Source organism: Merops nubicus, unplaced genomic scaffold, assembly GCF_000691845.1.
Source record: "Merops nubicus isolate BGI_N331 unplaced genomic scaffold, ASM69184v1 scaffold8501, whole genome shotgun sequence".
Classification (NCBI taxonomy): Eukaryota; Metazoa; Chordata; class Aves; order Coraciiformes; family Meropidae; genus Merops; species Merops nubicus.
Window position 1 is genome coordinate 6,940 of NW_008586171.1, and position 11,305 is coordinate 18,244.

General features: G+C 52.9%; 1 protein-coding gene across 1 annotated transcript; it reads right to left on the reverse strand.

Moving 5' to 3' along the window:
- Positions 1-28: 28 nt before the first annotated feature.
- Positions 29-4,957, reverse strand: CFAP20 (cilia and flagella associated protein 20; the record flags this gene model as incomplete). The annotated part of the gene is made up of 5 exons (XM_008948559.1): positions 29-320; positions 1,184-1,294; positions 3,242-3,430; positions 3,800-3,911; positions 4,878-4,957. Coding segments are annotated over 5 exons (498 nt in total), but the record flags the coding sequence as incomplete, so codon positions are not given.
- Between the last annotated feature and the right edge of the window lie 6,348 nt (positions 4,958-11,305).

Below are 11,305 nucleotides of genomic sequence, written 5' to 3' on the forward strand. Positions count from 1 at the left end.
CACAGTGGCCACTCTGAGCAACCCCTCTGTGCAACACAAGATCAGGTACTAGGCCACCTGCAATGTTTAGGCTCAGCACTTTAGGAACAGCTAGGAAAACTCTGACTCTGTAGAACTTGCACCCCAGCAACATAGTCCCAGCTCTGTTACATGGTTCATTGTGTCCTGTCCAGAAGAGGGATATCAGATGAATCAAAGTTACCCTAGGCAAGGTGAGCTGATCTAAAGTTTGGTCTCAGCAGGGCCGTCTCTTCCACCTGCTTTTGTTTTCCTACTGACCGCAAACGTTTCTCGCATCTCCTCCCAACATGGTGTTATTGCTGGACAGAGCAAGGAGAAGAAAGGAGACATTATTCGACTTGGCAGCACCAAGACAATCATACTGGGAGGGCTCCAGGCATTGCCCTGACAACCCCAGGGGGCTGCTACAGCCCAGAACGCAGTGACAGGCTCCCCAGAAGTGTCACCTACTGTTAACACTGCTTTCTACCTCCCACTAAGACCCAACATCCTCCCTCAGCTCCTTGATATTTTGCTGGGGAATCTTCTCTCCTAAAAGCAGCATATGCAGTGGGACAAGTTGGCCCTGGCAAAGAAAGTTCTTCCTCACAGGCTTTTAGACTGCTGCCAATATGCCAGGACTCCTTTCCATCACCATAGGAGCCGATCTTGGCACCTCCTCCTCCTCCTGGGCAGCCACAGCCTTGCCCATCCCCTTCCCTCCTCATAGCACCACTATGTGCACTGGGCAGGAAAGAGATCAGAGGGGACTAAATTCAGGCTAGAGGGATACAAACAGCATCTCTCCTGCAATACAAGTGTGGAGCTGCAGCTAGCTCCGAAAAGCAAAGCTGCTGTGCTGCCATGGGTGAAAGCTCCAGAGAGATCCTGGGAGGCTGCCACCCTGCCCACAGTCCTTCAGCACAAATGGGAAGGACACAAGCAGCAGCTGCACAGCTCACCCTGCTCCTAGAGGGGAGTGACGACTTCCATGGGTTTGGGCAGGAAAGCCACTCAGCCAGGCAGCCCCGACAGACTGCTCACCCTGGCGAGGCTGACAGCCAGAGCTGGTGAGAGCTCTGCTGCTAGAAGAAACTCTGTATTGTGACGGCAGAAGGAGGATGAGGAATGCTAGCCTGGCTTCGCTGCTGCTCCTGCCCCTCCTTGCCCACGGGTAGCTCACCTTGGCCTTGTTCTGGACAGGCAGATACAGCTTGAACTCGGCCGGGAGCTCATCCTCGGAGTAGAGCCGGTCTGAGAAGTACACCCGCCGGATGCGGCAGTTGGCATGGATCTGCGAGGCAAAACAGAGTCACTCTCCATATGGTTTGCCACCTCCGGCTCCACTGCCATGCAGCAGCCTGGATTCCTTGGCTCAGCAGCTGGGGAGCAGCTTCACTGCCTCTCCCTGAAGCTGACAAGGGCATCAGAGAAGAAGCGGTGCTCCATGCCCTCAGCTTTGTGTTAGATGAACCAGCCTGCACCACTGGAGAGAGCAAGAGACTTGGCCAGGCTCTGGCATCTCTGCAAATTGGTTAGCCTTAGTTGCTTACAGGGCTCCTTGCCATGAACCCACCTCTGTTTCTCCACTGGTATCAGCATTTGCCAGAACACTCGCAGCCGCGGCTTGCTGCATTTTTAAGACTCCCTGTTCAGGGCCTCCCCAAGCTCAGGAATGAGACTGTCCAGCCTGTGCTGCCTCCACTATCAGCTGGCAGGGAAGGAATTGCTCCAGTCCCCTCAAAGGTACATGAGGGGGCAGATGTTTCCCAGCTGACTGCCTGTTCATCTCAGGGCAACCCCGCGGGGGACTGTGGCAGAACCATCATACAAAAGAGCAGGTGTGCTTCACACACAGGCATTTCTCAAAGTAAGACATGCTGCTGGACACAGCCAAATGAGTCTCTAACATATGGTTTCACATCCTCAGCAGGCACAACTGCTGCGTCAGCTCTGGTCCATGGTGAAGGGAGGGTCACACAAGTGAAGGTGGGGTCACTCCACCTGCACCAGGAAACAAGCCTGACCAGGGATCTGCAAGACAGAGGGTAGGAGGCTCTACAGAGGGACTTGGACAGGCTGGATCGATGGGTTGAGGCCAATGATATGAGCTCCAACAAGGCCATGTGCTGGGTCCTGCCCTTGGGCCACAACGCAGTGCAGCACTGCAGGCCTGGGGAAGAGTAGCTGGAAAAAGTCCAGCAGAAAGGGGCCTGGGGGTGCTGATCAACAACCAGCTAAATAAGAGGTAGCAGTGTGCCCAGGTAGCCACCAGCATCCTGGCTTGTATCAACACTAGTGTGGCCAGCAGGACTAGGGTGGGGATCATCCCCCTGGACTGGGCACTGGGGAGGCCACCCCTTAAATCCTGGGTTCAGTTTTGGGCACCTCAATACAAGGAAGGCTTTGATGGGATGGATCGTGTCCAGAGAAGGGCAACAAAGCTGGGGAAGGGTCTAGAGCACAAGTCTTGAGATGAGCAGTTGAGGGACACGGTGTGGTTGAGCCTGGAGAAAAGGAGGTTCAGAGATTATGACCCTTGACAACTACCTGAAAGGTTGGAGCAAGGTGGAGGTCAGTCTCTTTTCCCAAGGAATAAGTGACAGGGCCAGAGGAAACAACCTCAAGTTGTGCCAGGGAAGGTTTAGGTTGGACACAAGGAAAAGTTTCTTCCCTGAAAGAGTTGCCAATCATTTGACCAGGCTGCCCAGGGAGCCCATCCCTGGATGGGTTTAGAAGCCACATAGATATACTGTGTTTAGGGATATGGTTTAGAAGTGGACTTAGGTTAATGGCTGAAGATCTTAAAGGTCTTTCCAAATCTAAATGATCTATGTACAGACCATACGACGCTGGGTCTCTACCAGCCACGCTCCCACTGGGCCACCCACAGTCTGGCATGTCGGTAGGCAGCACACAGCTAATTCCCAGCAGACCTCCACCCAGCAGGACATGTGGCACGCCACAGGGAGCTCAACCTCAAGGCGGACTGCAACTCCTACCCAAACCAACAGTCAGCAAGAAAAACAAGATGGAAATGGGCTCCTTCATCCCAGTCTAGCCCAGTGAAATGAGGCAGCAGCCCGCTGCCTTGGCTGGGCCATTGCTCCACAAAGAGCAAGAGTGGCAAAGGAACCAGTTAGGGCTAAACCCGGGTTCTAAACCTACAGCAGGGGTGTCCCAGCCAGTGGGATGATGACCAGGCACTGGTTTCTGGGAGCAGGACACGTCTGCTTCTCACCTGAACTCTCAGGGTCTCGATGTAGTTTGTCCCGTAGGCCCGGCGCGTGAAGTCCGAGAGGTTGAACTGGATCTGGTTCCAGCCGTCGTCCAGCCGCATGGGCATGGTGCAGATGAAGGGCTTCACCCGCGTCGTGCTCTGGTAGTTACTCGCCCGGAAACGCCGCCGAACGTTCTTATCATCCAGCACCTTGGGTGAGGTGGGAAGGCTGCTGACCCAGGAGTCGGGGGCCCCCAGCTCCCCGAGACAACAGCTGCTCTAGATTCAGGATCCGCCCAGTTGCGGGCCCCCCCCGCCTCCGAGAGAAGACTCTCCTACTCCCACCCCTCCCTTTCACAGCAGGAGTATTTTTACTGCAGGAAACAGACCCTTTTCCAGGAACAGCAATGATGTGCTTGTGAGCTGACTGATGCTCCCACAGCAGAAGACTTCACACATGGCATGGCCAAAGAAGCAAAACTGTTTGGGGGACCGCTCGCTGCCTGGGACAAGCTCCAACATAAGCCTGCAGACTCCTTACTGGTCCCTGCAGGGACCTCCCTGCTGCACGCTCCTCACCTGCACTTCAAAGGTGAAGTACTTCTTCAGGTTTTTGATGATCATCACTAGGAAAGGTAGTTTGATGCCAAGGGTCTTCTTTGGGTCAGCAGGGCACGTGATGTACGTGGTACTAAGAGGGACAGAAAAACACTTCAGGATCTCAGATGGCACAAAGTGAACAGCCCGAGTGCCAAGTCTCTCCCTTGACCGAACGCGGCCTTCGCGGAGAGGCAAAACAGCTGTAATCATTCAGACCTCAGGAATCACCAGGGCTCCCTGTAACAGCAGGGAGAGGTTCAGAGGCGGCTGCAGGGAGAAGATAAAAGACCCACAGAATGCATTTCAAATCCCACTTTTCTCACCCAGATCATGAAACACCTTCCTGGACAGCTTCACCACCCCACACTCAAGGCCATGTCAGTGCCGTTTCTTAACGCAACCTCCTCCCAGCTATGACTGAGCAGGTAGAGCCCTCCAGGGCACAGCAGAGGCCCTGCATGCTCTATACAGTTGGTAAAACAGAGGTCACGAGCCCTAGAAGTGCACGTCACGCCTGGCAAGCTCTGTATCAACACATCTTGGGAGGAGAAGTGCCGGCTGAGCCTGGCAGCAGGAGAGGAGGCTCCGCTGGCCTTATAAGGAGCGCCCTGCTCCAAACCACCCTTGGAGCCTTGGAGACTCTGACCCTGGCATCTCGCTCCCTGGTCAATGTAAGTGAAGCACCCCAAGCAGCGGCTGTCATCAATCTCCATTTGATCTTCCTGCAGCAGAGAGCAGCAGAGCAGAGCTCACGCAGGAAAGGTGCAGAAGACTGACTGCTGCTTCCTCAGTAACAGGTGCTACTGACTTTTGCCCTCCAAGTGATGGAAAAATAACAGGGCTATTTTATTTTTTATCCCTTAGCCCCACCAAGGATGACAGAGAGCTCTACCAGCATGTCCAGGGAACAGCACGGCACAGAGGGGTATCAGTGATCTCACCCCAGATCGTATTCTGCAGTTTACTGACAAAGACTGCAGCAGAGTCTGGAGGAGATGTCTGCTGGGCATGGACATCTTTCACTCTGTTCCATGCAGAAGAAGATGCCTTCTCATACCTGACGTTGGTTCCTTCGATCTCCAGCACCAGCGACTGGATGTCATTGTCGGTGATCCGCTTGATGTGCCCATTGCGCACCTGGAAAAGTGGGGCAGTGAAATGCTGGGGTTTGAACCCCAAGCCCTAAATTAAGGTTGACATATGGGTGATTCCCACAGCCCTTCATAAAGAGGGGGTAAGTTTGCCTTATAGCTTCCCCCCAGGGTGCAGCCGGCCCTGCAGGGAGAGCCATAAGGGAAATGAGCCCCAGGGGCCCCACACTGAGTGCACAAAGGTCAGGTGTCTGCTTGGGGATAAAAGCTGGGACCACTGGCAGGGAGTCAGGAGTGTCTGTCTGTGGAGTGCACTCCCCAGAGCTTCCTGGTTCAGGGCAGACCTCCTGACTCTCCCTGGAGCTGGGCCCTGGTCTGTTTAGACCTTTGCAAATGCCCTGGGCCCGATCGGGTGAGAGTCGCCATGTGGGCACCTTTCTCTTATGTGTTTAACTGGCTGGTCTGGCTGTTTCCCATGCCAACTGTGGGCAACCTCAGGTCTCTGTTTGTACCACCTGTTGTGGGCCGAGTTACGTCCTTTGTGAGATCGTTGAGGGTGGCATCAATTCTGTACCAGCTGATTGATCTGTTTGTACCCCCAGTGATCATTCATGGAATGTCCTTTTTGTGTACAATACAGTCTGTGTATTGGTTCATCTTCCTGCTGGCTGTATCATTTTTGTTGGGCCTGGTCATTGGCAAAACAGGCAGACACCACAGATGTTACTCGAGAAGATAATGAGGCACCAAAGCTCCACTGAGAGGGGGAAAAAGGTCCCAGGAGGAATCCATATACGTTCACTTGGCTCCTGTCGTTCTGGACATGACCATTTCCAAGGCTTTGATCAGTGCCCCAGAGTGCCACAACTCCAAGCAAGAGTTTATGGCCCAGCACACTGCACAGACACAGAGTGCAAGACTTCCATCTATCCAAATATGCTACAGTGAACACAAGTGACTCAAGCCTCATATTAGAGGCCCAAATAAACAAACAGAGAAGCGTCAGACCAAGATCAAACTAGGCAGGGATAAGGAGTAGGAGCAGTAGGGCAGCAAAAGGAGCCACCAACCAGTCACCAAGGGGTCCTGGTCTCTACTGCCTCTGCAGGAAAACTTGGTTAAAATTCTCCCTAATTGCAGTGCACACAAGCGTGGAGCCACTGTCTGCTCAGGCACAGGGATTTGGCTGCTCCGGTGAAGCCAGCTCCCCACAGAGCTCAGGGAGGCCAGGCCTGGAACTAGAAGCCAACACAAATTCACTTTTCTCCACAAGCAACATGGCTGAATCCCAGGGTCTGAGGATTTATTTTCTTTAATGAAGGAGCTCACTTCCCATCAAGTTTATCTCCCTTCAAAAAGGCACTTTTGTTAATTAAGCCCTTCCCCAGTGCTACACCAGCTAACTGCAACGCTCCTCCCAGCTCCATTAATTAATTTCCTCAGCATCTATCACTGCTGCTAATACATAGGATACATTAAGCTCCTAATGGGATGGCTCCAGTACAAAATGATTTATAGGTTTAGCAATTAATCTTCAAAGTTAACTTCTTCAGAAGGACCTGCCTGGGTGACGTCACGGGCATTTGCTGGAAGGGATGAGCCCTGTGAGCAGCCCACCCCCGAGGCCTGTCTCTGCATTAAACAATTTCCAGAAACCTTAGCCTGGATCACCCAGCTCCTGCTGCCAAGCGTGAGAGTGCAGCTCGCCCTGCCAGGCTGTTCTTTACTCTGCTTCAAGCCTGCACGGATGCATCCAGAAAGCATTAAGCTCAAAAAGATCCTTACAGGATAACTGTGTCTCTCCTTTGCATCAAGTGCCACTCCCAAGGATTTCTAGGTCTCTTCAGGAGAAAGCAACTACATGAGATCTAGATGAGTTGCCATCTTGTTGGGGCTTTTGGTTTTAAATTAAAATCACCAGCCCAGCAGAAGCCTCATATGCTCCTCTGTTTGAGGCAGCATCTAGCATATGGGAAACGAAATCCTGGAAGCCACAGGGATACAGCACATGGACATCATCCTGCCTAAGCAGGTGACAGTAGTGCCCAACAAAACTTGCCTCCACACCACGTAAGACAGCTTTTACCAAGGGCAGCTTATGTCTCCACAGAGGAGAGAAGGTTCACATTTGGGCTTCTCTGGAGAGGACAGTGACAGAGACAACAGCTAAACATGCTTTAAAACAATTATTTAGCAGGGTTTCTATCTGTAGCCAGGCCTCCTTCCTTAGCCTGTGAAGGCTTTCCTTCCCCAGACTACAGGGACAACGAAAAGAAGCAACTCTTCTTCCTCAGCATTGCCAGAAACGGGACAAAAGACATCAGGAAAGAGGAGATGAGGGCAAGCCAGGGCCAGACTAGGGCAGAGTCCTTTCTCCCAGTCCCACCCCGCTCTGGAGCTCGCCTCCTGCTTGCCTCAGGGACAAAGGACACATCTTGGGCCACAGCCAGAAGGGAACTTCTCTCTCCTGCCAGCTCTGAGGGTCCCTTCCCAAGGAGCTCGCTCAGACCAGGCCATCTTCAGCTCCACCAGGCAGAGCTGCTGGCTCTGTGTGGCACAGGGTGGGAGGGACAGCCCTGCTGCACTCCCCGGGGCTGCTCAGCAAGAGCTCCCAGGCTTCAGGGGCTGTCTTCTGCCTCATGGAAGCTCAGAAAGAGAAGATTTCAGAAAATTTCAGGAACCTAGAAAAAACTCCACACATTTCTACTTGGGCAGTATTTTCTAGCCATCTTTAGACTAAGAAGGTGGATTTTTCAATCTGAGAGAAAGGCTAATAGCCTTCTTGGGAAACAGAAATTCTTCAAATGCTTAATATCCTCTGACTCTGGCTAACTGGGAAATAACCTGTTGCTTAAAGACCCACTGGAAAAGCTTTTTGTTGTGTGCAAAGCTCACATCTCACAGGGTCTGGAGGGAGCAGCAGCTTCACGGACAATTGTGACCAAACAGATACACTTCTTGAGGCTTCTGTCGCTGCTAGCAACACCAGTCAAATGTAACAAAGCCAGAGGAAAAGCAGCAAGGAGCGACCCTCCCGCTGGCAACCAGGCGGCCGCGGGACGAGGCTGACCTCTGGAGGCCCTCTCCTACTTGGCTGGGTGACAGGCTAGAGCCCAGGCTACTGTAGGCACGGATACATCCCTGCCATGGGACAGGCAAACGCTTCTCAAAGCCACCAGAGCAGGCACAGAGGTATTTGTGCCACCTCCTTCCCCTAGGAAGGGAGAGAGGGCAAAGCAAGAGGCAGAAGCGGGAGCTACCCAGCTCTGCTCCAGCACCCAGAAGTTTAGGGAGGAGGAGGAGCGAGCAGCTTGTGCTGCTGTATTTGAGATGTAGAGACCTGAGACAACACAGACAAGGATGATGTGCCAGAAAGAGTCAGAGAGGGCCTGCAAGAGAGGACCCCACGACAGTGTTCACAGGGACACGGTCCTGGCCACGCTCACCAGGGATATCACCATCTGTGTCCTGGTGGCAGGGCATGAATCTGACACTCATCAAACACTATCTGGTATCTGAACACTAGCGGTATCGAACACTAGCTGACCTCATGTCCTCCCAGGAGCACTGGAAATCACTAACAATACTCCGTGCTGATGCACCAGCAGGAGGAACATGGAAAAATCAGGAAGAAGATTGATAGGTTTGACAACTGGCATGTAACCGCTCCCGTCTGCACTGCATAAAAGCATCAGTGAGTGCCCTGGAGACTGGTCAGCACGTCTCCGTGGGAACACGGTGGCAAGACACTGCAGGAACAAACAGAGGTCTCTGAACAACCAAGCGCTGGAACGCAAACAGAAAACACCCTGCAAACAGGTCTGTAAAGCAGCACCCGCAGCACTGGGAGGCAGGAGAAGGGAGTTACCAGCAGTAACTGCCCAGCAGTCACCAGCTCTCTGCGGACGAGGCTGCAGGAGGAACCTCTGCCTGCAGGGACACTGCGCTCTTCCCAAGGCCTGGACTTCAGTCCTGCCAGGGTCCTTCTGGGCCAGGAGAGACCGGGCTTGGCAGGCTTTGCTACGAAGGCCTGCCCAGAGCTTACCCACAGCAGCCGAGGGAGAAGGGAAGGACTGTATCCTGCTGCTTAGCGGGAGGTTACAAATGCTCATGCCAAGGAGAGGCTTCCAGTGCCCTGTTTCTACACCTGTATCAAATGAGGAAGCCTCTACTTCACACTGTCCCCATGAGCACAAGTAGCACATCCTACCAGGGTCAAACAAGAAAGGATTTTCTGCATGTCACAAAAGCTTGAGATTCCCTAAAATAAAAATCAATAGATGAGTTTTTAAAACATCACTGTCTGATGATACTTTTTGCAAAGGTATGAGAGTCCCCATTAGGGAATCCAGTAGTCAGAGCGTCCACCTAGAACATGGGAGAACATCAAATCCCTTGTTTCCAGTTCTCACCAAAACTAAAGGTGCATTTTGTGCACCCCTGAAGTGAGCAGTGATGAAGTTTCGGCTGCTTTTCCTGCTTCCAGAAACCCCAACCGTAACCCTTTCCTGTGACATTGCCAGAGCTGGACCATTCCTGGGACACCTGGGCTTGGAGAGGTCAGTATTAGAAATAAAACCACTAGAAAAGTCCCTCACCAAAGAGCAGGATTTTCTGAAGGGGCTGAGCAGGGGAGATGTCACTCACACACGGTGGAGTAAAGACCTGAGGGGCTCCTCTATTTCAGCTCCAAGGCAGCGAGATGACCCAAGTGCCAGGACACTAACACACCAGATCAGGAACAACAAATCTATTACAAGGCCACCATCCCAACTCCTTTTAAACAGAAAAATGAGGTGAAAGAGCAAGCACAGACAAAAAAAAAAAAGGTCAGAAACCCCACTCTGATTTCACACCACAACCTTGGTGAGCAGGGCAATGCTCACAACCAGCTCGCCCCAAGCTGGCTGCACTTCTTCAGGACGGACAGACTTGGGAGTGAGGAGCACTAGCACACAGCCCTGCTGCCCACAGGGACACCGGGCTCCTGCCTCCAGGCAGTGCCGCAGGAGCCCAGCCACATGCAGACGATGGAAACAGCCTGCACACCCAGCTGCTCTTCTTGGGAGCAGCAATGCTCTTTTTTTGTCAGACTTTCCTGGTCAATCCAGCGACAACTGCACCCAAACGGACTGCTGCTGCTGTCTGCCCCATAAGCAGGGCTCCTGCCAGCCACCCCACCAGCCACAGGGTCACAACGGTGACCAATTCACCTTGGAAGGTACCTCAGGAGGTCTCCAGTGTAACCTCCACCTCCACGCAGGCTCAGCTCAGATTGCTTTACCCAGTCTGGATGCACACCACATCCCTTTGTCTAACAGTCTTTGATGTGTCCCATCCTCAGGCCACCCAAATAACCTGCTGATCCTTTTAAAAAGTCACCAACATTTGGGCAGAAGCACTAAGGCAGGCACACACACAGGCTACATGAGGCAACCCAGAGCTGTACGGGTACTCCACAGATGGAAACAGGTTCTGTGCTGCGTGTCCCACCACCTGTAAATGCTCACGTAAGCCCACGGAGGTCAAATGACACCAGTTTCTGCTGAACTGCCTCAGAGGCCTTCATACCTGCTGAAACCACAAGAAATTGAGGTAGGGTCAGGCCCATGAACCGAATACATGTTGTAACCACTGAGAAGCAAGCCTGCTCTCAGAGAGCCCAACAAGTTTTCTGCACCAACACTTTTAGGTAGCAACACAGCCCTGGGTGGTTTGTGAGGTAGCAGCTCCTCATTCACACAGCCTTCACTTAACGGAAGCAGCAGCTCTCAGCACCTCCAAACTTCCCAATAAGGGCTCCCTCATGTGAGATATGGGGAGGAGACCGAGGACCCTCAACAGAACCCCTCCAGAACGAGAGAACAAAAACAAAGAGATGAAACATTCCCACCTTCTTGTACATCCTGAAATCACCACACAGCCAACCTTTAAGCAACTTCAGCAAGCCTGTTTTTTTAAAAAACGGGTCACAGGTGAGATGGGTCACAGCCTGTCTCAGTTAGAGCCCATTACCATGGGGAAGGTGGCCAAGGCTCCTTTTGGCTTCTGCTGCCTGTTTCTGACGCCTGATGTTTTTTGTGTAGAATCCTAGAATCACTAAGGCTGAAAAAGACCTCCAAGATCATCAAGTCCAACTATCACCCAACACTCCAACGACCACCAACAGCGCCACCTCCACACGGTTTTTGGAGCCCCGCAGGGAGGCGCAGCCTGTCACGGCGCTGCTCCCCCGGCGCGACTATTTTGCTCAGCGGAGGCAGAGAAGAAGATACACATTCCCCTCAAAAACGAACAAAACCAAACCCGACGGGTTCCCGGTAGGCCGGTCGGGGCGGCTCAGGCAGGGGAGGCTGAGGGGCTGCGCGGCCACACCGGGCCCGGTTGGCGGCGA